Source organism: Sebastes umbrosus, chromosome 22 (genome assembly GCF_015220745.1).
Source record: "Sebastes umbrosus isolate fSebUmb1 chromosome 22, fSebUmb1.pri, whole genome shotgun sequence".
Classification (NCBI taxonomy): Eukaryota; Metazoa; Chordata; class Actinopteri; order Perciformes; family Sebastidae; genus Sebastes; species Sebastes umbrosus.
This window is the reverse complement of record NC_051290.1, coordinates 11440331-11467776: the sequence shown is the minus strand read 5'-3', so window position 1 is coordinate 11467776 and position 27446 is coordinate 11440331. Positions and strand designations below refer to the sequence as shown.

At 36.8% G+C, this 27446-nt stretch overlaps 2 protein-coding genes across 3 annotated transcripts in view; both read right to left on the bottom strand.

Moving 5' to 3' along the window:
* Positions 1-27446, bottom strand: part of LOC119482166 — an 88992-nt gene that overhangs the window by 13320 nt on the left and 48226 nt on the right. Inside the window, exons 11-21 of the mRNA XM_037759587.1 lie at positions 5881-6138; positions 5155-5415; positions 4762-5028; positions 4256-4558; positions 2804-3067; positions 1973-2233; positions 1245-1379; positions 1101-1116; positions 911-999; positions 721-771; positions 496-555 (exon numbers count right to left, since the gene is read on the bottom strand). Coding sequence (XP_037615515.1) covers positions 496-555; positions 721-771; positions 911-999; positions 1101-1116; positions 1245-1379; positions 1973-2233; positions 2804-3067; positions 4256-4558; positions 4762-5028; positions 5155-5415; positions 5881-6138 — 1965 coding nt within the window. The remainder of the gene's footprint in view (positions 1-495; positions 556-720; positions 772-910; positions 1000-1100; positions 1117-1244; positions 1380-1972; positions 2234-2803; positions 3068-4255; positions 4559-4761; positions 5029-5154; positions 5416-5880; positions 6139-27446) is intronic.
* LOC119481376 (putative high affinity immunoglobulin gamma Fc receptor IC) overlaps positions 11356-27446 on the bottom strand; it is a 43220-nt gene continuing 27129 nt past the window's right edge. The window contains exons 2-9 of one of the 2 annotated variants that reach the window (XM_037758235.1): positions 26937-27200; positions 26114-26377; positions 25682-25807; positions 25538-25553; positions 12381-12469; positions 12191-12241; positions 11966-12025; positions 11356-11760 (exon numbers count right to left, since the gene is read on the bottom strand). In XM_037758235.1, coding sequence (XP_037614163.1) covers positions 11618-11760; positions 11966-12025; positions 12191-12241; positions 12381-12469; positions 25538-25553; positions 25682-25807; positions 26114-26377; positions 26937-27042 — 855 coding nt within the window. In that variant the 5' untranslated portion in view covers positions 27043-27200 and the 3' untranslated portion in view covers positions 11356-11617. Of the gene's footprint in view, positions 11761-11965; positions 12026-12190; positions 12242-12380; positions 12470-25537; positions 25554-25681; positions 25808-26113; positions 26720-26936; positions 27201-27446 lie in introns of those variants that run through there. The other variant, XM_037758234.1, reaches the window with a different exon arrangement.

Genomic DNA, 27446 nt, shown 5'->3' with positions numbered 1-27446 from the left:
ATTAAAAAACAAAGTGATATTACACTGTACCGACAAAGAAATACATGACATAAACACTAAATACATTTAATTATTATATGTAATAATCTGTAGTCTTGTACCAAGTACAACAGAATATCAAAGCCATATGATGCATTTCCTTTAAATGATCTGCTACTAGGTTAACTGTACAAAATACTGGCTTAAAGGAAAGCAGAAGTGCAAACAATAATTACACAAAATACAGTTTAAACAAGGATGTGGTTTTTCATGTTGCCATCTATTTCCATTGGTTGTGTTCATACAGATGTCTTCATTGATCTGTAAGAAAACCAATTTAGGGTTATGTAAGAATTAAAGGTGCTTATGACATTTTACTCATGTCACTGAGTGTTTTTTAATACAATTATCTATGGTGGTGTCAATAGTGTCAGGTAGGCAGCACAGTGCACAATAAAAACCTTCATTATATAGAATATTTATATGTAGTACAAAGTATTTTGTACTTGACTGTACCTGCAGCTGATCCTATCGTCACATTTGAGTAAACGCTCTCCTCTGGTTCATTATTCTCTCCTGTTGGAAGGATCAGATGAATGCATGACAAGACAATCATATACTTTATTTAAGTACAAAAGCATCTCAACTATTGTAATTGTCACTACATGAAATCTTTTCTCTACATCTTTTTATCGTAGTATTTCAAACTGCTCCATGTTAAACACAAAGTATATACTGTACCATTTCCAGGTTCTTCAGCGCCTTGGATTGTTTCATAGAGACACAAATCACCTACAGAGCAGTGAGAATCAAACCAAGGTCATATTAATTGAATCCAATAATATGAATTATACTATCTTCTAAAACAGATAACCAGAAATAGAAATGAGTTAACGATAAATGATTAAAATGAATCAGGGTTTAGACTGACCATGGAGAAGAGAAGCATATACTCTGCTTTGAGTTTCATCCTGGTTGATCATGTGGTCTGTAGCAGGACCCTGATTGGTGCTCTGAGACCTGGTGGGCCTAAAACAGGAAGTAAATACAGTGGATTTAATAAGGAACGTGTAATTTACTGCTGTTATGTTCAGAATGAGAGAAGAGAGTGTTGTACCAACCTCTTAAAGCATGAATCTGTAAAAAAATTAAAAAAAAAATAAAATTTTCTGTTACATGGTTTTGTATTGTAAATTGTTCTATTGTTACTACAGTACATGTAAATACATCAGAATCAGTCTATTATCAGAAGGAAAAGATCTCACCTTTTGACTTTCTGTGGCGGTACAGAAACAGCAGCAGGAGGATAATCAGTAAAACTCCACAAACCAGTCCAACAATCAACAGCACAGGAAATGGAGAGCTCTTTTCAGGCCCGGACGCTGGTACATCTTTAGAATCTTCACACAAATACAAATACACATAAATCATGCGATTAATTGCTAATTAAATGCACACTTTTTATCTGTTCAAAATGTAACTTAAAGGGAGATTTGTCAAGAACTTAATACTCTTATAAACATGAGAGTGGACAAATATATTATGACAACAATATGACAATAATATATTCTGACTAAGATTTAAATCTAGTTTCATATGATACCAATATCTTCAGTCTAGCTTTAAAACTGAGCCCACAACAACCTCCGAAAGATTGATTGCGTTAATGCGCTAAAGAAATGTGTGGCGTTAAAACAAATTTGCGTTAACACGTTATTAGCGCGTTAACTTCGACAGTGCTAATTTGATCACATACACTCAAATACACTTGCATAAGCCCTTGATATAAAATATCACACATTTCCTTGTTAGTCATGTATCCACATTTGTATTTTTATGTTTCATTAGTGAATACCCAAATCTATAAAACAATCTATCTTAGACAAACAGTTTCAATCACAAGAAACAAAGCCAACTTCTTATTCAGTTATAACGTTTATATCTCAGACTGTAACAGTTTACAAAAAAATAAACAGTTTTTAATCAAACTCACGTTTAACTGACATCCAACTCTCTTTTGACGTCCAACTCCGCCGACCTGGTGGTGACTCTTTACCTTCACATCTATAAAAGCCTTCATCTGACTTTGAGACTGCAGTGATAATCAGCTCCCCATTGGTATGATTTTTGATGAGTTTTTCATTTTTATAGAAATCCACATCATGAAGAACCTTTTCTGTCTTCAACCTGCAACCAAGAGTGACAGGATGTCCCTCAGCTACAGGATGGACAGGGCTCACCAGGATAATATCGTCTGTAAAAAGATCAAAGAATATGACGTTTAGGTCAGAAAGATCATCTGGTGCAGGTTGAACAAGTTGACGTACAATGATGAGAATACATTTAATAGTTTTTAATTTATTATACAGATGCATATAGTAGCTCCCCAAATACCTGGCATTGAATGATGGAAGAGGTGGCACTTTGGTGATGTACATTGTTACAATTATATTGAATACTAAATATGTTAGCCAATGTGAACTTTGTGGCAGTGTGCTACAGAATGGTCTACTAACTTATTTTGATTGTGGGTGTAACTGAGGAGCCAATCTAGAGCCAGATAACTCTATAGCTACCCCGAGTATGAAATAAATGGTGGATGGATTTAGTCATAAAAACATTAGTGGGCAATAAAATCCATATGACATTTTCCTATAAACATTACACTGGAAGAAACCAAGTTTGTTTAATGGTTTGTTAAAAGAGATATCAAGTTACTCATTTTTAAAAGAATTTTGGTTAATACTAGTCACCTACAGATTTCAAACTATATGATAGAAAGTTGAAATACTTCAGTAACAAAAATCTGTTAATCAAAACTCACACGGTATAGTGATGTTGACTGCATTGCTGAACTGTCCTGTTTCAGACTCACACCAGTACACTCCACTCTGCCAGTAACGGTTTATGGTGCATGTGGATCCAGTCATTGTCTCCAAGATAGTACAGTCTACCAGAGAGCCAGATTCAGATAACCTCATCACTCTCCACTTGGTGGAGTTTCCCTCACAGCTCAGTGACACTAACTCGTTGTCGAAGTGCTGCGCTCTGTCAGGACTCACTGTGAGAGACGCTGCTGAATGAAAATCTGAAAAACAACACACAATGATGGGAAAAACAAAGCACAACAAATTAAGATTAAAAAGACCACAATAAAAATAATCCTTTAGGTTTATTGTGGATTTAATCATTTTCATTGTTGAGTCTTAAACGGCTCTGAATTGTCTAACAGTGTAACACAGTGCACATTTATGCAATTAGTGCAGGGATGACATGTATGCAAATTGCACAGGCATCAGCAGTTCAAAGAAGGCATTAATGCAAGCATGCACTAATTGCATCCAATTACATCCTCTGGGTGTATAACATCCACTTGAATCCCAAAAAGAAGACGCAAGGAAGAGAGCAAGCATAAAAGGCGAATGTGTAATTTATGTTATCAATGCATTTTGGAGATAATTATTGAATGTAGAAAAATCTGTGTTGTTGGTACCATAGGGTACCTTTATGTAAAACTAGCAATATCTAAATAGACAAATATTCAATTACATCTAAAAGTCCTCCATTTAAAGGTTTGGGGGAAAGAGAAAAGGAAAAGACGAAACATAGAAGGAAGAAAGAAAAGACATAAAAACTAATTAGAAAATTACAGAGGAAAGGGAGAAAGGAGTGGATGGAAGGAAAGAAGAAAAACAAAATAGAAAGTACCAATGCCTCGACCTTACTGTATACTCCAGTACATATTTAAGTAAATGTACCTTTAAGATAAAAACAACATTTAAGCTATGTAATTAAAAATTTAATGCAGTAGCCTTACAATATTGGATTCAATTAAAAGGTTTGAACAAATACGCACAACAAATTACGTGTGAAGATGAATATTGTTAAAATTCAGTCCAGACTAGGGATGCTAATTTTTAGTTAGCCGAACCTCGTTAACCATTAACCGAAAAGATTAATGCAATTCATGCAACGGTGCTGTGGTTTTAGTGTCTAACAAGCCGCCCAGCTGCAACGATAAGCCGATACACAAACAGGATAAATCCATCCAAACCAGCTGCAGTGTATCAGCAAAACAGACAACTGAGTCCCCACTTCACCCGTCCGGCAGCCACGTTGCTGCGTGTATTGTCGTGGACACATGCAGCCACTTTCCCAGTAAAAGTCTGCACCGCATCAATTGGTTTAGCTGCCAGGTTGTCGGCTGTACTGAATGTCAGCACAATAAGTACATTTCATCCATTGTGCAATAATGTAAAAGTCAAAACAGACCTACCTCCAGACCAGACAAACTTAGGTTTACTGTAGTCAGAGTGAAACACTGGATCTCCTCTTCCAGCTCTGCACACATATCCTGCTGTGTGTGTCTGTCCATGAACGATGTAGGAATCCTGTTCAGTCCCATTGATGCTGCCAGGTAGCAGCTCATAGCTGTAGGTGTTGTCTACTGGTTTGGGAACAGCGTTATACCAGTAGAACCTCCATCCTGCAGATGGATGTGTAACATTGCAGTTCAGAGTTACTGAGTCTCCAGGACTCAGCCATAATGGAGACACAGTGAGGACAGGCTGAGGTTTCTCTGTAAGAAAGGGATTTCACAGAATGAAGACATGTTGTGATGGATCGTTGGTAGTTTACATGAACTGTTTATGTCCTAAAAACAAATTATTTATCTCCAAATGTGTAATACAGGTGTGAAGGTGTACTGCCTTAAAATATATTAACCAAACTAACATTTAAAATATTTTGTTTACATTCAGCAAAATAAAAATGATGACTTACTGGAAGGTACTCTCAATGTGAAACCTTTACTCCACTCTGTTGAAGACTTTTCACTTTTCATTGTGCCCCTACACCTGTAGTCTCCACTGTGTGATGGTCTAATCATGTGTTCACTTGGATTTTGAGGTTTGTATGAGTCGGGTGTTAACCATTCATACTCCCACTCAGCGTCTCCTCCATCCTCAATTTCACATGTGAAAGTGATCGTCTCTCCAGAGTATATCTCAGCCCAGTTGGGTTGCGGGATCACAACAGCCCTGTTTGTGACTGTTCATGATCAACAGGCCCCAAACACAAGAGATAGAAAAGGTTAAACATACATTTTTTTGGGTTAGTCTTAAATTTTATTCTTAAGTACACTATGAATTATCAACTAGACAATTTTTTCTTTACCGACTGGATCACTGTACTCTGTGTAGTAAACAGGATCTCCTCTTCCTCCTCTGCACCAGTAGAGTCCTCCTTGTGGGACACGGATTTGTCCATTTGAGAGGAGATCATCATCTTGTGTGGTCAGGGGTTCAGAGATTTTGTTGCCTCTGTACCAGAAGTATTTCCAACCAGATGATGACGGTCTCACAGAGCAGGTCAAGTTCACATTGCCCCCTGCTGGAATGTCTCTCCTGTCAGCGCTCAGTTGGGCCTTTGGTTTTTCTGTTTAATTTAAAAACAAAGACATAAAGAAGGTCATTATTGTCTCTGTGAATTAGTCCAGTTTGAAAGATAATTCAAATAAATAATAATATAATCTCATCCAGCATTCTTGGTGCTACAGATAATTGTAGGAAATAATATAGAAAATAATGAATCACTGTTTTAAATGTGTATATATTATTAAGGTATAGTAAACTCATGAAGATCAATAGAAACTATGCTCATGTTTCACACTTATTAACCACTGTAGTTGTTGTTTAAGTTAACCTAACATGGATTAAAGTGAGTACAAACACTGTACACAGGTCATACCACTGTGAAAATGGATGCCAATTTTAACACAGCCTTCTCTTGTTTCCCTTTGTTAAGTGTTTAGTGTCTCTAAGATAGTTCAGAGAAATCATCACTCTGCTTCACTCTGGGAATGCTACATGTCTGCTGCTCCTTAGTATGAAAACTACTTAAGTTCCATTCTCAGTGTTATTGGATCCGATTCTTCGTCCTCATCAAATTTACACGTGTAAGAACTCCCATCTGACATTAGTTGAACTGTGTTTTTTGATATAATCGGTGACTGATGGTTTGTGTCAATTTCAATAGGCGATCCGTCTTTGTAGAAGGCAGCATTCTTCTCCTTTGTCTGATCACGATGCCGACAGCGAAGAGTCACTGATTCTCCTTCAAACAAGGTGGATGCAGGAGTTTCTAGGATCACATCTTTGCCTGTGTAACAGGTCATAACTTGTTTTAGTAAGTCAGTTAAATTAAAGGAACATATGACCAAATGTTAAAATGTATCAGTGATCTATGTTTTTAATAGGGAAAACCCTCAGAGGTACTACATTTAACATAAAAAATATGCTCAAATCATAACATGGCAAACTGCAGCCCAACAGGCAACAACAGCTGTCAGTGTGTCAGTGTGCTGACTTGACTATGACTTCTTTTCATTCATGAAAACTATATTACACTAACGTTAGTTCAATTTCTGTTTTGTACTTTAGTCCCGTGATGCTTTGCCTCGCGGACCGTCTGCTTACCCGCTGGATACGTGAGGCTGATGCTGCGTGCACATTGATATCATAACGTGAAAAAGGTTATTTTCTCTGAATAAAAAACAAATGTGCACGGGGAAAGGGTGAAGCCGCCCTCGCCAAGTGGATTGATAACACTTAGTCACGTAAACTCTGCCGACCGGCTCCTCTGCACCGCAACGCCAGCAGCTCATGCAGACCGGTGCCCGTCTCCCTCCACGGCGCTACCGGATGAGAGAGAGAGGAGTCTCGGCAAAGAGGCGCCATTCATCTGCATGCATGCTCACGCTGCAGAGCCGGCAAGCTGGCGCATGTCGATGACGTCATACACAGGGAACATGAACCGGAGTAACGTTTTACATTTCTTTACAAATTAAATTGCTAAAAAATACATCCATATAACGTTTGTGGTGACTAAATACACATTCTTAGAATTGATACAATCGATTATTTACCTTGCAAATTGTTTTTAGGTCGATATACGTCCACCGTGAAGGACAATTTGCCGAGTACCTATCGATGTAGTTGGATCGTAGGAATATAAATCAATACATCGATGTAGTAGATGAATCATTACACCCCTAGTGGCTCATAAATGAATAAGTGCTTTTAGTGAACTTGGTCATGATGGTAACACTTTGATCACTTACCTGATACAGTTAGAGAGACTTTAGTACTTTCTCTTTTAAAAGGTGGATTACTCTTGAGAGAACCAAAGCACTGGTATTCACCACTGTTTCCTGTAACTAGAGATTGTAATGTATATCTCTTATCCAAGTCGTATTGGACAAATTCATGACCATCCTTCATGAATGTGTACGACCATCGGTCTCTTTTCCTGCCCTCATGTCACATATGAAGGTAACAGAATGTGTTTTCCTTTTTTGTCAATGTATTTATCGTACATTAACAAAACAGAGCACACAGAAATAGGATGTGGTGAAGAGTGATACAGTTGGTGGAGATTCGTCTTGAGTGAATATATAAAACAAGACAATTGTATAATTACCTTGAGCGTGTCCACAGTGGAGGAGTATATTAAGAGCTAAAATAAAATTAGAAACTTTATCAGACATTATCAAACTGACAGAAACAAATCAAATAATAATAATAATAATAATTAACTTTCAAACAGAAATCTAAAATCAACAGAGAAAACTTTACGGTAGGGCTGTCAAAGTTAACGCAATAATGATGCATTAATGCAAATTCATTTTAACGCCACTAATTTCTTTAACTTATTAATGTAATTTGTGATTTTTAGGTTGTAGGGGGCTCAGTTTTAAAGCTAGAAGATACTGGCATCATATGAAACTAGAAAAAACCTAAGGAATCCAGTGGTACTAACCATGTCATACTAGCTTGTCATGAAGGAGGTTAAATAACGCACCAAAGTTACGTTAATTGTTGGCGAGGAAAAACTGGCATGACCATTTTCAAAGGGGTCCCTTGACCTCTGACCTCAAGATATGAAAATGGAATAACATGTATGAATTTTGAAAATGGGAGTAGTTCCCCTTTAAAGGAACAGTGTGTAGCATTTAGGGGGATCTATTAACACAAATGAAATATAATATTCATACTATGTTTTCATTAGTGTTTAATCATCTGAAACAGTTGCTCCCAAAGTAGTGTTATTATGGTAAGGATGGCCTCTGAGCGAGGCGAACGGCATTACAACAGTTTTGCACTCTGTGTCTCACGTTACCACAGTCTTAGAAAGGGAGAAGTGAACGGAGGCGTACTCAGTTGGTTGCAATCTGCAAACACAACATTAGATGTTACTAAATCCTACATACTACAGTTACTGTATCTTTAGTTTCCTCAAATTGTTTTTAAACATGTTCAAAATTTTAAACACAAATGCAACAGAACGCAAGATCAGATGCTCATAAATGCTGATCATAAAAACCCCTGAAACAAACTATTCTGTGAGTTTGCCCAGGTGCGTAACTGATGTCAATTAGAGTTAGAGCAGTAACAAGCCAATACACTGCTTGTCAGCGTGAGTTACATAAACTTAACTTCAGTTCCTCTTTACACATACAGAGAAGTGTTGCAGTGATGGCCACATTCAGAGTGTTGTCATCACAGTAATACGTTCTCACTCTACAGTTGTGAAGAATGCTGGGTACCAAAAAGTTTTTGAGGCAGCAGAAACTGACAAAAACAAGTTTACAGCATGCTGTATGTCTCTAGTTCACAATCTGCATAATTTAATATATAAAGAATAGGGCTGTCAAAGTTAACATAATAATAACATGTTAACGCAAATTTGTTTTAATGCCACTAATTTCTTTAACGCATTAACGCAAAACATCTTTCGGAGGTTGTAGTGGGCTCATTTTTAAAGCTTGAGTAAAGATACTGGTCATACTGCGGCGTAGATTGTCGCAAAAGAAGCTAAATAACGCTCCAACCCTGCGCTACATTTTGGCGAGGAAAAACTGGCCTGGCCATTTTCAAAGGGGTCCCTTGACCTCTGACCTCAAGATATGTGAATGAAAATGGGTTCTATAGGTACCCACGAGTCTCCCCTTTACAGACACTTTATGATGATCACATGCAGTTTTGGACAAGTCATAGTCAAGTCAGCACACTGACACACTGACAGCTGTTGTTGCCGGTTGGGCTTGAGATTGCCATGTTCTGATTTGAGCATATTTTTATACTAAATGCAGTACCTGTGAGGGTTTCTGGACAATATTTGTCACGGTTTGTGTTGTTAATTGATTTCCAATAATAAATATATACATACATGTGCATAAATCAAGCATAGTTTTTTCACTCCTATGTTGATAAGACTATTAAATACTTGACAAATCTCCCTTTAAGGTACATTTTGAACAGATAAAAGATGTGATCGTGATTAACTATGGACAATCATGCGATTAATCACGATTAAATATTTGAATCGATTGACAGCCCTAAATATATCCTAACCTCAGGCATTTAGAAAGTTTATCAATGGCAACAAAACAGAGAAAGTCACTGATGTACTCACAGAAAAGCCCCAGCACGCAGAGCAAAGTGTGTCCCATCCTCACCTCCAGCACTGACACTGTTACTGTGCCTCTGAGAAATGCTTCTACTTTGTGTATCGTAAAGCATAAAAAGGTAGCTTTGGGGCGTTTTCTTTAACTTCCTCTCTGAGTCTGTGCTTCCTACCTTTTACACAAAGCTCACATAACTAGACTGGGTTTGACCACAACATAATTTTTGCAATACACATCATCTCAGGTTCTGCTGTGTTCCAAAATGGGAAGTCATCTTCATCTTTAAAAGTAATTTTTACACCAAAATCTCTGATAATACAGTGAATTTGGATTATAGTAGATAGTTCATTATGTCATTTCTATTATTGCTCTTTTGTGATATGTGAACAAAACACCACTGTGATAGATATTATACAATGCAAAATGTCCAACAATTATTTATTATAATATTATTCACTACTTGATGCAATCCTATCCCTGCATGCCATCTGCAGTGGCTGAGCAGGAAGTGTAAGTGTGTCAAAATGTCAATGTGGTCAAACCCAGCGAAGTGGTGTGAGGGCTAAACTCAGAAAAAGTCACTGATGTACTCACAGAAAAGCCCCAGCACGCAGAGCAACGTATGTCCATCCTCACCTCCAGCACTGACTCTGTTACTCTGCTTCTGAGAAATGCTTCTACTTTGTGTATCATTTTGTGTATTATGTGCTCCTGCAACCATGTTTCATGTCACGTGTACGTATCTTTGTAAGCATGTACAGAACATCCTGTTTGTGTCTCTAACACCCTCCTGAGTAAATGTGATATGATAAGTGGTCCCATAATAACCTTTCAGCATATTGTAATTCAAGTGTTCTGAGAGAAAACTAGACTTCTGCACCTCCTCATGGCTCTGTTTTCAGGCTTTAAAAAATCTAGCCCGTGAAGGGAGACTTTGGCCAATCACAGGTCATTTCAGAGAGAGAGCGTTCCTATTGGCTGTTCATTCAACAGAAGCAGCTGTCAATCACTCACGAACACCGATCAAATGGTCAAACTGGGGAGCGCTAATCAATTATGAATCAATATGGTGTTACTGTAATGCCTGTTTCTCATCTCAAATGTTTTCAGAATCATCTTGTAGTGTACTGTTTAACTGTAAAATGATAAGGTTTGTGACCCGGCCGTCATGTTGGGATCAGTTGAGGAGATACCAAGCACCGTCCACCAGCCTGGGCAAACTTTCTCAGTGAGTATGTTTTACAGTTATATAATGTATTGTAATATGGAATGTTATGTTTGATATTCAGTATTTACATGCATTTTCTGTGCCATCAAATAACATATGAACGTCAACTTACACTTGTTTTGTGACAGAGGAAGGAAGAAGAGGTCAAAATGTATAAAAGCTGAGCCCAAATTGGTATTAAAACTAACTTATTTGTTTTTTGTCTCATGTGCAGAAGTTTCAGGTTCGTGCCAGCTGAAACAGTTTCTCAGAAGCAGAGTCGGAGTGTCAGTGCTGGACGGGACGCACTTTGCTCGGTGAGCTGAGGTTATTCTGTGAGTACATGTGAATCTTTCTTTCTTTGAATGGTAAAGATTAAGTAAAAATGTTGTAGTGAGGACAAAGCATCAGTAATTTGTCAAGTTATTTTTTTGTTTCTCTCTAGTTTACAATTGTTGAAAATTTTAGATTTAATCTAAAATCAGTTTTTAGAGAAAGAAATGACAATTAGAAACACTGCTGACAGCTTTGTGCTGGAAGTTTATTGATGCATAAAATGGTCAAACATAACAAAACATACTAAATTCATTCAGGTGAAACTAAAATACATACAGTATCAATCAAACGATTTTTATAAAGACAGACGGAAACTTGATATGTTGTCTGATAACAGATTAAATGTTATAAATGTGTAAAGCTTTTCCATCAAAAATGAAAGAAATGCTGATTTTATAGCTGAACTATCACCAAGGTACTGAAGCTCAAATATTTCAAACAAGTTCTTTTTGCTGATTTTTGAACCAGCCTGCATTAAAAAACAAAGTGACGTTAATCTGTACCGATGAAGAAATACATGACATAAACACTAAATACATTTAATTATTATATGTAATAATCTGTAGTCTTGTACCAAGGACAACAGAATATCAAAGCCATATGATGCACTTCCTTTAAATGATCTGCTACTAGGTTAACTGTACAAAATACTGGCCTATAGGAAAGCAGAAGTGCAAACAATAATTACACAAAAGCTGCAAATTGGTGTTTAAACAAGGATGTGGTTTTTCATGTTGCCATCTATTTCCATTGGTTTTGTCCATACAGATGTCTTTATTGATCTGGAAGAAAAACAATTTAGGGTTATGTAAGAATTAAAGGTGCTTTATGACGTTTTACTCATGTCACTAAGTGTTTTTTAATACAATTATCTATGGTGGTGTTAATAGTGTCAGGCAGGCAGCACAACACACAATAAAACTTTCATTATATAGAATATTTATATGTAGTAGAAAGTATTTTCTACTTGACTGTACCTGCAGCTGATCTTGTCGTCACATTTGTGTAAACTCTCTCCTCTGGTTCATTATTCTCTCCTGTTGGAAGGATCAGATGAATGCATGACAAGACAATCATATACTTTATTTAAGTACAAAAGCATCTCAACTATTGTAATTGTCACTACATGAAATCTTTTCTCTACATCTTTTTATCGTAGTATTTCAAACTGCTCCATGTTAAACACAAAGTATATACTGTACCATTTTCAGGTTCTTCAGCGCCTTGGATTGTTTCATAGAGACACAAATCACCTACAGAGCAGTGAGAATCAAACCAAGGTCATATTAATTGAATCCAATAATATGAATTATACTATCTTCTAAAACAGATAACCAGAAATAGAAATGAGTTAACGATAAATGATTAAAATGAATCAGGGTTTAGACTGACCATGGAGAAGAGAAGCATATACTCTGCTTTGAGTTTCATCCTGGTTGATCATGTGGTCTGTAGCAGGACCCTGATTGGTGCTCTGAGACCTGGTGGGCCTAAAACAGGAAGTAAATACAGTGGATTTAATAAGGAACGTGTAATTTACTGCTGTTATGTTCAGAATGAGAGAAGAGAGTGTTGTACCAACCTCTTAAAGCATGAATCTGTAAAAAAAATAAAAAAAAAAATAAAATTTTCTGTTACATGGTTTTGTATTGTAAATTGTTCTATTGTTACTACAGTACATGTAAATACATCAGAATCAGTCTGTTATCAGAAGGAAAAGATCTCACCTTTTGACTTTCTGTAGCGGTACAGAAACAGCAGCAGGAGGATAATCAGTAAAACTCCACAAACCAGTCCAACAATCAACAGCACAGGAAATGGAGAGCTCTTTTCAGGCCCGGACGCTGGTACATCTTTAGAATATACACACAAATACAAAATACACATAAATCATGAATAGATATTATTAAAACACATACACTCAAATACACTTGCATAAACCCTCGATTAGGGTTGGGTACCGTTTGGATTTAACAATTCAGATTCTGGGTTCTTAACAGTTTTTGAATCAGATCTTTGAGGGGGTCATAACAGGTTACATGCTTATTTCATAGAAAAAAACTATAAAATTCATATTCATTCAGATTCACAATGCACTTCATAAAGCTTGTGGAACCTGTAAATTAATTTTGTAGAAACTAAATCAAAATCAAACTCACGTTTTACTGACATCCAACTCTCTTTTGACATCCAATTCCGCGAACCTTCTGGTGACTCTTTTCCTTTACATCTATAAAAGCCTTCATCTGACTTTGAGACTGCAGTGATATTCAGCTCCCCATTGGTATGATATTTGATGAGTTTATCATTTTTATAGAAATCCACATCATGAAGAACCTTTTCTGTCTTCAACTTGCAGCGAAGAGTGACAGGATGTCCCTCAGCTACAGGATGGACAGGGCTCACCAGGATAATATCATCGTCTGTAAAAAGATCAAAGAATAAGAAGTTTAGGTCAGAAAGATCAGCTGGTGCAGGTTGAACAAGTTGACGTACAATGATGAAAATGAATTTAATATTTTTGAATTTATTATACAGATGCATATAGTAGCTCCCCAAATACCTGGCATTGAATGATGGAAGAGGTGGCACTTTGGTGATGTACATTGTTACAATTATATTGAATACTAAATATATTCAAAGTGAACTTTGTAGCAGTGTGCTACAGAATAGTCTACTAACTTATTTTGATTGTGGGTGTAATTGAGGAGCCAATCTAGAGTCGGATAACTCTACAGCTACCTCGAGTATAAAATAAATGGTGGATGGATTTTGGCATAAAAACGTCAGTGGGCAATAAAATCCATATGACATTTTCCTATAAATATTAAACTGGAACAAACCAAGTTTGTTTAATTGTTTGTTAAAAGAGATATCAAGTAACTCATTTTGAAAAGAATTTTGGTTAATACTAGTCACCTACAGATTTCAAACTATATGACAGAAAGTTGAAATACTTCAGAAACAAAAATCTGTTAATCAAAACTCACACTCTATAGTGATGTTGACTGCATTGCTGAACTGTCCTGTTTCAGACTCACACCAGTACACTCCACTTATCCAGGAACGGTCTATGTTGCATGTGGATCCAGTCATTGTCCCCCAGATAGTACAGGGAACCAGGGAGCCAGATGGTGAAAACCTGCTCACTCTCCACTTGGTGGAGTTTCCCTCACAGCTCAGTGACACTAACTCGTTGTCAAAGTGCTGCACTCTGTCAGGACTCACTGTGAGAGACGCTGCTGAATGAAAATCTGAAAAACAACACACAATGATGGGAAAAACAAAGCACAACAAATTAAGATTAAAAAGACCACAATAAAAATAATCCTTTAGGTTTATTGTGGATTTGATCATTTTCATTGTTGAGACTTAAACGACTCTGAATTGTCTAACAGTGTAACACAGTGCACATTTATGCAATTAGTGCAGGGATGGCATGTATGCAAACTACACAGGAATCAGCAGTTCAAAGAAGGCATTAATGCAAGCATGCACTAATTGCATTACTGCCCTCTGGGTGCATAACATCCACTTGAATCCCAAAAAGAAGACGCGAAGAAGAGAAGAAGCAGAAAAGGCGAGAGTATAATTTATGTATACAATGCATTTTGGAGAGAATTGTTGTATGTAAAAAAATCTGTGTTGTTGCTACCATAGGGTACCTTTATGTAAAAGTAGCATCATCAAAATAAATAAATACTCAATTACAACTAAAAGTCCTCCATTTAAAAGCTTGGGGGAAAGAGAGAAGGAAAAGATGAAACATAGATAGAAGGAAGGAAGAAAAGACATAAAAACTAACTAGAAAAGGATAGAGGAAAGGAGAAAGGAGTGGATGGAAGGAAAGAAGAAAAACAAAATAGAAAGTACCAATGCCTCGACCTTACTGTATACTACAGTACACATTTAAGTAACTGTATTTTTAAGATAAAAAAACAACAACATTTAAGTTAATTAAAAATGTAATGTAGTAGCCTTACAATATTGGATTAATTTAAAAAGTTTGAACAAATACGCACAACAAATTACGTGTGAAGATGAATATTGTTAAAATTCAGTCCAGACTAGGGATGCTAATTTTATCTTTGTAACTGATAGCCAAAACTCGTTAACCAATTATTAACCGTTAACCGAAAAGATGAATGCGTTTCATGCAACGGTGTTGTGGTTTTAGTGTCTAACAAGCTGCCCAGCTGCAACGATAAGCCGATGCACAAACAGAATAAATCCATCATTTATCACCAGCTGCAGTGTATGAGCAAAACAGATAATTGAGTCCCCACTTAACCGGTCTGGGAGAGTTAGTAGCCACGATGCTGCGTGTATTGTCGTGGACACATGCAGCCACTTTCCCAGTAAAAGTCTCCACCGCATCAATTGGTTTAACTGCGAGGTTGTCGGCTGTGCTGAATGTCAGCACAATAAGTACATTTCATCCATTGTGCAATAATGTAAAAGTCAAAACAGACCTACCTCCAGACCAGACAAACTTAGGTTTACTGTAGTCAGAGTGAAACACTGGATCTCCTCTTCCAGCTCTGCACACATATCCTGCTGTGTGTGTCTGTCCATGAACGATGTAGGAATCCTGTTCAGTCCCATTGATGCTGCCAGGTAGCAGCTCATAACTGTAGGAGTAGTCTCCTGGTTTGGGAACAGCCTTATACCAGTAGAACCTCCATCCTGCAGATGGATCAGTAACATTGCAGTTCAGAGTGACTGAGTCTCCAGGACTCAGCCATAATGGAGACACAGTGAGGACAGGCTGAGGTTTCTCTGTAAGAAAGGGATTTCACAGAATGAAGACATGTTGTGATGGATCGTTGGTAGTTTACATGAACTGTTTATGTCCTAAAAACAAATTATTTATCTCCAAATGTGTAATACAGGTGTGAAGGTGTACTGCCTTAAAATATATTAACCAAACTAACATTTAAAATATTTTGTTTACATTCAGCAAAATTAAAATAATGACTTACTGGAAGATACTCTCAATGTGAAAGTGTTACTCCACTCTGTTGAAGACTTTTCACTTTTCATTGTGCCCTTACACCTGTAGTTTCCACTGTGTGATGATCTAATCATGTGTTCACTTGGATTTTGAGGTGTGTATGAGTTGGGTGTTATCCATACATACTCCCACTCAGCGTCTCCTCCATCCTTAACTTCACATGTGAGAGTGATCGTCTCTCCAGAGTATATCTCAGGCCAGTTGGGTTGCGGGATCACAACAGCCCTGTTTGTGACTGTTCATGATCAACAGGCCCCAAACACAAGAGATAGAAAAGGTTAAACATACATTTTTTTGGGTTAGTCTTAAATTTTATTCTTAAGTACACTATGAATTATCAACTAGACAATTTTTTCTTTACCGACTGGATCACTGTACTCTGTGTAGTAAACAGGATCTCCTCTTCCTCCTCTGCACCAGTAGAGTCCTCCTTGTGGGACACGGATTTGTCCTTTTGAGAGGAGATCATCATCTTGTGTGGTCAGGGGTTCAGAGATTTTGTTGCCTCTGTACCAGAAGTATTTCCAACCAGATGATGATGACGGCATCACAGAGCAGGTCAAGTTCACACTGCCCCCTGTTTGAATGTCTCCCCTGTCAGCTCTCAGTTGGGCCTTTGGTTTTGCTGTTTAGTTTAGAACAAAGACATAAAAAAGATAATTATTGTCTCTGTGAATTAGTCCAGTTTGAAAGATAATTACAATGAATAATATAATCTCATCTAGCATTCTTGGTGCTACAGGTAATTGCAGAAAATAATATAGAAAATAATGAATCACTGTTTTAAATCTGTATATATTATTAAGGTATAGTAAACTCATGAAGATCAATAGAAACTATGCTCATGTTTCACACTTATTAACCACTGAAGTTGTTGTTTAAGTTGAGTAAAAACACTGTACACAGGTCATACCTTGTTTAGTAAATCAGTTAAATTAAAGGAACATATGACCAAATGTTGAAATGTATCAGTGATCTATGTTCTCAATAGGGCTGTCAGTCGATTAAAATACTTAATCATGATTAATCACACATTTTTTTAATCTGTTCAAAATGTACCTTAAAGGGAGATTTGTCAAATATTTAATACTTTTATCAACATGGGAGTGGGCAAATATGCTGCTTTATACAAATGTAAGTATATATTTATTATTAGAGATCAGTTAACAACACAAAACAATGACAGATATTGTCCAGAAACCCCCACAGGTACTGCATTTAGCATAAAAAATATGCTCAAATCATAACATGGCAAACTGCAGCCCAACAGGCAACAACAGCTGTCAGTGTGTCAGTGTGCTGACTTGACTATGACTTGCCTCAAACTGCATGTGATTATCATAAAGTGGGCATGTCTGTAAAGGGGAGACTCGTGGGTACCCATAGAACCCATTTTCATTCACATATATTGAGGTCAGAGGTCAAGGGACCCCTTTGAAAATGTGTTATTTAGCTTCTTTTGCAACAAGCTGCGTCGTAGTATGACATGATTAGTACCAATGGATTCCTTAGGTTTTTTAGTTTCTTATGATACCAGTATCTTCACTCTATCTTCAAAACTGAGCCCACTACAACCTCCGAAAGATCGTTTGCATTAATGCATTAAAGGAATTAGTGGCATTAAAACAAATTTGCTGTAAACTGTAAACTTGTTTTGTCAGTTTCTGCCACCTCAAAAACTTTTTGGTTCCCAGCATTCTTCACAACTGTAGTGTGAAAACTTATTACTGTGATGTCAACTGTCTAAATTTGACTTGACTATGACTTGCCTCAAACTGCATGTGATTATCATAATGTGGGCATGTCTGTAAAGGGGAGACTCGTGGGTACCCATAGAACCCATTTTCATTCACATATCTTGAGGTCAGAGGTCAGGAGACCCCTTTGAAAATGGCCTTGCCAGTTTTTCCTCGCCAAAATTTTTCACAAATTTGGAGCGTTATTTAACCTCCTTCTCAACAAGCTGGTATGACATGGTTGGTACCAATGGATTCATCAGGTTTTCTTGTTTTATATCCAGTATCTAACTTTAAAACTGAGCCCTCTACAACCTAAAAATCACAAGTTGTGTTAATGCGTTAAAGAAATTAGTGGCGTTTAAGCGAATTTACGTTAACGTGTTATCATTACGTTAACTTTAACAGCCCTAGTTTCTAACATGATTAGAATCCAACATTAAGTTGGACACAGAAGAAGTTGCCAAAGTCACTCTTACTGTAGTAAATAATGACTCTCATGGTTCATTAAGTAATGAATGAGTACATTTCCCCTGGAGGAGGCTCCACACTCACCTGCCCTGTGTGATAAATTACTGTTATCACTAATATGGAGAATTAGTATCCAAAATAGTTTTTACATTAGATTAACAACATTTAAACATGAAATATGAACACTTTGCTAAACAGGGTGATCATATCAACGTGGCTCATAGGGGTGTAACGATACCTTTTTACAATGATACGATACATATCAATTTCCATGGTTCCGATACGATTCAAGGGCGATATTTGGCTCATCCAGAGCGATACGATACGATACGATTCAATGACTTGAAATCGATATAATAACTTTTTTTTCCCAAAAATTCAATCAGTGTGACTGTGAAATAAATAGCTGATACTGGACAGTGCAGGTCAGGATTCCTCAAAGTCTTTCTTGTAAGGGAATCAGGGATAAATTAATTATGGATATAAACAAGTAAACAACGATTAATGGCAAATACATACACCTTTTATTTGAAAATTATAAAAAGTGCAACTTCAGGACCCGCTAATTCAGTTCTCAAGATACAAGGCAGTACAATATTTAACAAAAATAGAATAAACCAGCTTCTATTCAAGTTAAATGAACGACGAAATCAAGTAGTCTGCTTACAGTGTTCATTTGGGATCTTTTCATACGTAAAAACATTTTAAAACTATGTTAGACTAGCGTTAGTTGAATTTCTGTTTTGTTTTTTACTTTACTCCCGTGATGCTTTGTCTCGCGGATCGTCTGCTTTCCGGCTGGATACGTGAGGCTGATGCTGAGTGATGCTGCGTGATGCTGTGTGATATCAATGGGTAAAAGGTAATTTTCTCTGAATAAAAAACAAATTTGCACGGGGAAAGCACCTATTGGTGAAGCCGCCCTCGTGGAGTGGATTGATAACACCTCGTCACGTAACGCACCCAAAGTAAAACTCTGCCGACCGGCTCCTCTGCACCGCAACGCCAGACACTCATGCAGACCGGTGCCCGTCTCCCTCCACGCCGCTACCGGGTGAGAGAGCGAGGACCCTCGGCAAAGGGGCGCCGTTCATCTGCATGCACGCTCACGCTGCAGAGCGGGCAGAGCTGAGGCATGTCGATGACGTTATACACAGGGAGAGTGAACCGGAGTAACGTTTAACATTTCTTTACAAATAAAAGTGCTAAAAAATACATCCATGTAACGTTTGTGGTGCCTAAATACAAATTCTTAGTATCGATACAATCGATTATTTACCTTGCAAATAGATTTTAGATCGATATACGTCATCTGTGAAGGACAACTTGCCGAGTACTTATCGATGTAGTTGGATCGTAGGAATATAAATCGATACATCGATGTAGTAGATGAATCATTACACCCCTAGTGGCTCATAAATTAATAAGTGCTTTTAGTGAACTTGGTCATGGTGGTAAAACTTTGATCACTTACCTGATACAGTTAGAGAGACTTTATTACTTTCTCTTTTAACATCTGTTTGTGTCTTGAAAGAACCAAAGCACTGGTATTCACCACTATATAGATATTGTGATGTATATCTCTTATCAGAGTTGTATTGCATAATTTCATGACCATCCTTCATGAATCTGTAATACCAATCGGTGTCTTCTCTTTCCCTCATGTCACATATGAAGGTAACAGACTCTCCGGTAAAGAAAGTGGACCAGTTAGGCTCAATGGTCAGCACAGCATCTAGAAACCAACACAAGATGCAGAGAGTGAAATGTGTTTTCCTTTTTTGTCAATATATTTATCGTACATTAACAAAACAGAGCACACAGAAATAGGATGTGGTGAAGAGTGATACAGTTGGTGGAGATTCGTCTTGAGTGAATATATAAAACAAGACAATTGTATAATTACCTTGAGCGTGTCCACAGTGGAGGAGGATATTAAGAGCTAAAATAAAATTAGAAACTTAATCAGACATTATCAAACTGACAGAAACAAATCAAATAATAATAATAATAATTTACTTTCAAACAGAAATATAAAATCAACAGATAAAACTTTACGGTAGGGCTGTCAAAGTTAACGCGATAATGATGCATTAATGCAAATTCATTTTAACGCCACTAATTTCTTTAACTCATTAATGCAATTTGTGATTTTTAGGTTGTAACGGGCTCAGTTTTAAAGCTAGAAGATACTGGCATCATATGAAACTAGAAAACAAACCTAAGGAATCTATTTGTATCAACTATGTCATACTAGCTTGTCATGAAGGAGGTTAAATAACGCTACAAAGTTACGTTAATTGTTGGCGAGGAAAAACTAGCATGACCATTTTCAAAGGGGTCCCTTGACCTCTGACCTCAAGATATGTAAATGAAAATGGAATAACATGTATGAATTTTGAAAATGGGAGTAGTTCTCCTTTAAAGGAACAGTGTGCCGCATTTAGGGGGAGCTATTAACAAAAATGAAATATAACATTCATACTATGTTTTCATTAGTGTTTAATCATCTGAAACCGTTGCTCCTAAAGTAGTGTTATTATGGTAAGGATGGCCTCTGAGCGAGGCGAACGGCATTACAATAGTTTTGCACTCGGTGTCTCACGTTACCGCAGTCTTAGAAAGGGAGAAGTGAACGGAGGCGTACTCAGTTGGTTGCAATCTGCAAACACAACATTAGATGTTACTAAATCCTACATACTACAGTTACTGTATCTTTAGTTTCCTCAAATTGTTTTTAAACATGTTCAAAATTTTAAACACAAATGCAACAGAACACAAGATCAGATGCTCAAAAATGCTGATCATAAAAACCCCTGAAACAAACTATTCTGTGAGTTTGCCCGGGTGCGTAACTGATGTCAATTAGAGTTAGAGCAGTAACAAGCCAATACACTGCTTGTCAGCGTGAGTTACATAAACTTAACTTCAGTTCCTCTTTACACATACAGAGAAGTGTTGCAGTGATGGCCACATTCAGAGTGTTGTCATCACAGTAATACGTTCTCACTCTACAGTTGGGAAGAATGCTGGGTACCAAAAAGTTTTTGAGGCAGCAGAAACTGACAAAAACAAGTTTACAGCATGCTGTATGTCTCTAGTTCACAATCTGCATAATTTAATATATAAAGAATAGGGCTGTCAAAGTTAACATAATAATAACATGTTAACGCAAATTTGTTTTAATGCCACTAATTTCTTTAACGCATTAACGCAAAACATCTTTCGGAGGTTGTAGTGGGCTCATTTTTAAAGCTTGAGTAAAGATACTGGTCATACTGCAGCATAGATTGTCGCTAAAGAAGCTAAATAACGCTCCAACCGTGCGCTACATGTTGGCGAGGATAAACTGGCACGGACATTTTCAAAGGGGTCCCTTGATCTCTGACCTCAAGATATGTGAATGAAAATGGGTTCTATAGGTACCCACGAGTCTCCCCTTTACAGACACTTTATGATGATCACATTCAGTTTTGGACAAGTCATAGTCAAGTCAGCACACTGACACACTGACAGCTGTTATTGCCGGTTGGGCTTGAGTTTGCCATGTTCTGATTTGAGCATATTTTTTATACTAAATGCAGTACCTGTGAGGGTTTCTGGACAATATTTGTCACGGTTTGTGTTGTTAATTGATTTCCAATAATAAATATATACATTTGCATAAATCAAGCATAGTTTTTTCACTCCTATGTTGATAAGACTATTAAATACTTGACAAATCTCCCTTTAAGGTACATTTTGAACAGATAAAAGATGTGATCGTGATTAACTATGGACAATCATGCGATTAATCACGATTAAATATTTGAATCGATTGACAGCCCTAAATATATCCTAACCTCAGGCATTTAAAAAGTTTTATCAATGGCAACAAAACAGAGAAAGTCACTGATGTACTCACAGAAAAGCCCCAGCACGCAGAGCAAAGTGTGTCCCATCCTCACCTCCAGCACTGACACTGTTACTGTGCCTCTGAGAAATGCTTCTACTTTGTGTATCGTAAAGCATAAAAATGTAGCTTTGGGGCGTTTTCTTTAACTTCCTCTCTGAGTCTGTGCTTCCTACCTTTTACACAAAGCTCACATAACTAGACTGGGTTTGACCACAACATCATTTTTGCAATCCACATCATCTCTCTGTTCTGCTGTGTTACAAAATGGGAAGTCATCTTCATCTTTAAAAGTAATTTTTAAACCAAAATCTCTGATAATACTGTGAATTTGGATTATAGTAGATAGTTCATTATATCATTTCCATTAGTGCTCTTTTGTGATATGTGAACAAAACACCACTGTGATAGATATTATACAATGCAAAATGTCCAACAATTATTTATTATAATAATTATTTACTACTTGATGCAATCCTATCCCTGCATGCCATCTGCAGTGGCTGAGCAGGAAGTGTAAGTGTGTCAAAATGTCAATGTGGTCAAACCCAACGAAGTGGTGTGAGGGCTAAACTCAGAAAAAGTCACTGATGTACTCACAGAAAAGCCCCAGCACGCAGAGCAAAGTGTGTCCATCCTCACCTCCAGCACTGACTCTGTTACTCTGCTTCTGAGAAATGCTTCTACTTTGTGTATCATTTTGTGTATTATGTGCTCCTGCAACCATGTTTCATGTCACGTGTACGTATCTTTGTAAGCATGTACAGAACATCCTGTTTGTGTCTCTAATACCCTCCTGAGTAATGCATGGTTCTGTTTTCAGGCTTTAAAAAATCTAGCCCGTGAAGGGAGACTTTGGCCAATCACAGGTCATTTCAGAGAGAGAGCGTTCCTATTGGCTGTTCATTCAACAGAAGCAGCTGTCAATCACTCACGAACACCGATCAAATGGTCAAACTGGGGAGCGCTGATCAAATATGAATCAATATGGTGTTACTGTAATGTCTGTTTCTCATCTCAAATGTTTTCAGAATCATCTTGTAGTGTACTGTTTAGCTGTAAAATGAGAACGTTTGTGACCCGGCCGCCATGTTGGGATCAGTTGAGGAAATACCAAGCACCGTCCACCAGCCGGGGCAAACTTTCTCAGTGAGTATGTTTTACAGTTATATAATGTATTGTAATATGGAATATGGCCACAGCTAAGTCTCTCCATACCTCTAGCTCAATGCATGCTGGGATAGGCTCCACTCTGAAGAGTAGTAAGCAGATAAAGACATAAATATGAAGTTCATTTTATTATCTTGCTTATTGTTAGTAATCAAATAAACATCATCATCATTATCGTTCTGTCAGAGTACGCAATATATCCCTGGTCATATTTTTTATGTTATTAATTATGAAGTGTATTACATTAAATAAGTATCAAATGCATGTTTCTATGCAGTACATTATACATACTGAATGTGTTTATATATGTTTATGTTTGATATTCAGTATTTACATGCTATTTCTGTGCCATCAAATAACAAATGAACGTCGACTTACACTTGTTTTGTGAAAGAGGAAGGAAGAAGAGGTCAAAATGTATAAAAGCTGAGCCCAAATTAGTATTAAAACATACTTTTTTCTTTTTTGTCTCACGTGCAGAAGTTTCAGGTTCGTGCCAGCTGAAACAGTTTCTCAGAAGCAGAGTCGGAGTGTCAGTGCTGGACGGGACGCACTTTGCTCGGTGTGCTGAGGTTATTCTGTGAGTACATGTGAATCTTTCTTTCTTTGAATGGTAAAGATTAAGTAAAAATGTATAAGTGAGCACAAAGCATCAGTAGTTTGTCAAGTTATTTTTTTGTTTCTCTCTAGTTTACAATTGTTGAAAATTTTAGATTTAATCTAAAATCAGTTTTTAGAGAAAGAAATGACAATTAGAAACACTGCTGACAGCTTTGTGCTGGAAGTTTATTGATGCATAAAATGGTCAAACATAACAAAACATACTAAATTCATCCAGGTGAAACTAAAATACATACAGTATCAATCAAACGATTTTTATAAAGACAGACGGAAACTTGATATGTTGTCTGATAACAGATTAAATGTTATAAATGTGTAAAGCTTTTTCATCAAAACTGAAAGAGATGCTGATTTTATAGCTGAACTATCACCAAGGTACTGAAGCTCAAATATTTCAAACAAGTTCTTTTTGCTGATTTTTGAACCAGCCTGCATTAAAAAACAAAGTGATATTACACTGTACCGACAAAGAAATACATGACATAAACACTAAATACATTTAATTATTATATGTAATAATCTGTAGTCTTGTACCAAGGACAACAGAATATCAAAGCCATATGATGCATTTCCTTTAAATGATCTGCTACTAGGTTAACTGTACAAAATACTGGCCTATAGGATAGCAGAAGTGCAAACAATAATTACACAAAATACAGTTTAAACAAGGATGTGGTTTTTCATGTTGCCATCTATTTCCATTGGTTGTGTTCATACAGATGTCTTCATTGATCTGTAAGAAAACCAATTTAGGGTTATGTAAGAATTAAAGGTGCTTTATGACGTTTTACTCATGTCACTGAGTGTTTTTTAATACAATTATCTATGGTGGTGTTAATAGTGTCAGGCAGGCAGCACAACGCACAATAAAACTTTCATTATATAGAATATTTATATGTAGTAGAAAGTATTTTCTACTTGACTGTACCTGCAGCTGATCTTGTCGTCACATTTGTGTAAACTCTCTCCTCTGGTTCATTATTCTCTCCTGTTGGAAGGATCAGATGAATGCATGACAAGACAATTATCTACTTTATTTAAGTACAAAAGCATCTCAACTATTACAATTCTCACTACATGAAATAAAGCACTCACCTTTCTTAGCAATCAATGATTTAAGCTCAGTCAAAGAATATATGACATCACTGGATTCACTTAAAATATAGACATTTTTAAACTTAATGGATTATCAATCAATCACTTAAACTATTTATCCTAGTATTTCAAACTGCTCCATGTTAAACACAAAGTATATACTGTACCATTTCCAGGTTCTTCAGCGCCTTGGATTGTTTCATAGAGACACAAATCACCTACAGAGCAGTGAGAATCAAACCAAGGTCATTTTAATCACTTCAATCCAATAATATGAATTCTACTATCTTCTAAAACAGATAACCAGAAATAGAAATGAGTTAACGATAAATGATAAACATTATCAGGATTAAGGCTGACCATGGAGAAGAGACGCATATACTCTGCTTTGAGTTTCATCCTGGTTGATCATGTGGTCTGTAGCAGGACCCTGATTGGTGCTGTGAGACCTGGTGGGCCTAAAACAGGAAGTAAATATAGTGGATTTAATAAGGAACGTGTAATTTACTGCTGTTATGTTCAGAATGAGAGAAGAGAGTGTTGTACCAACCTCTTAAAGCATGAATCTGTAAAAAAATTTAAAAAAAAATAAAATTTGCTGTTACATGGTTTTGTATTGTAAATTGTTCTATTGTTACTACAGCACATGTAAATACATCAGAATCAGTCTATTATCAGAAGGAAAAGATCTCACCTTTTGACTTTCTGTAGCGGTACAGAAACAGCAGCAGGAGAATAATCAGTAAAACTCCACAAACCAGTCCAACAATCAACAGCACAGGAAATGGAGAGCTCTTTTCAGGCCCGGACGCTGGTACATCTTTAGAATATACACACAAATACAAATACACATAAATCATGAATAGATAGTATTAAAACACATACACTCAAATACACTTGCATAAACCCACGATTAGGGTTGGGTACCATTTGGATTTTAACAATTCAGATTCTGGTTCATAACGGTTCTTGAATCAGAATCTTTGAGGGGCTCATAACAGGTTACATGCTTATTTCATAGAAAATAACTATAAAATTCATATTCATTCAGATTCACAATGCACTTCATAAAGCTTGTGGAACCTGTAAATGAATTTTGTAGAAACTAAATCAAAATCAAACTCACATTTTACTGACATCCAACTCTCTCTTGACGTCCAACTCCGCCAACCTGGTGGTGACTCTTTTCCTTTACATTTATAAAAGCCTTCATCTGACTTTGAGACTGCAGAGATAATCAGCTCCCCATTGGTATGATATCTGATGAGTTTGTCATTTTTATAGAAATCCACATCATGAAGAACCTTTTCTGTCTTCAACTTGCAGCTAAGAGTGACAGGATGTCCCTCAGCTACAGGATGGACAGGGCTCACCAGGATAATATCATCGTCTATAAAAAGATCAAAGAATATGAAGTTTAGGTCAGAAAGATCAGCTGGTGCAGGTTGAACAAGTTGACGTACAATGATTAGAATAAATTTAATATTTTTGAATTTATTATACAGATGCATATAGTAGCTCCCCAAATACCTGGCATTGAATGATGGAAGAGGTGGCACTTTGGTGATGTACATTGTTACAATTATATTGAATACTAAATATGTTCAATGTGAACTTTGTGGCAGTGTGCTACAGAATAGTCTACTAACGTATTTTGATTGTGGGTGTAACTGAGGAGCCAATCTAGAGTCGGATAACTCTATAGCTACCTCGAGTATAAAATAAATGATGGATGGATATAGTCATAAAAACGCAATAATATCTATATGATATTTTGTTAGAAAACATTACACTGGAACAAACTAAGTTTGTTTAATGGTTTGTTAAAAGAGATATCAAATTACTCATTTTTAAATAATTTTGGTTAATACTAGTCACCTACAGATTTCAAACTATATGATAGAAAGTTGAAATACTTCAGAAACAAAAATCTTTTAATCAAAACTCACATTGTATAGTGATGTTGACTGCATTGCTGAACTGTCCTGTTTCAGACTCACACCAGTACACTCCACTTATCCAGGAACGGTTTATGTTGCATGTGGATCCAGTCATTGTCCCCCAGATAGTACAGTGTGACAGGGAGCCATGATAAGAAAACCTTATCACTCTCCACTTGATGGAGTTTCCCTCACAGCTCAGTGACACTAACTCTTTGACGAAGTGCTGTGCTCTGTCAGGACTCACTGTGAGAGACGCTGCTGAATGAACATCTGAAAAACACCACACAATGATGGGAAAAACAAAGCACAACAAATTAAGATTAAAAAGACCAAAATAAAAATAATCTCTTAGGTTTATGTGGATTTGATCATTTTCATTGTTGAGGCTTAAACGGCTCTGAATTGTCTAACAGTGTAACACAGAGCACATTTATGCAATTAGTGCAGGGATGGCATGTATGCAAACTGTACAGGAATCAGCAGTTCAAGAAGGCATTAATGCAAGCATGCACTAAT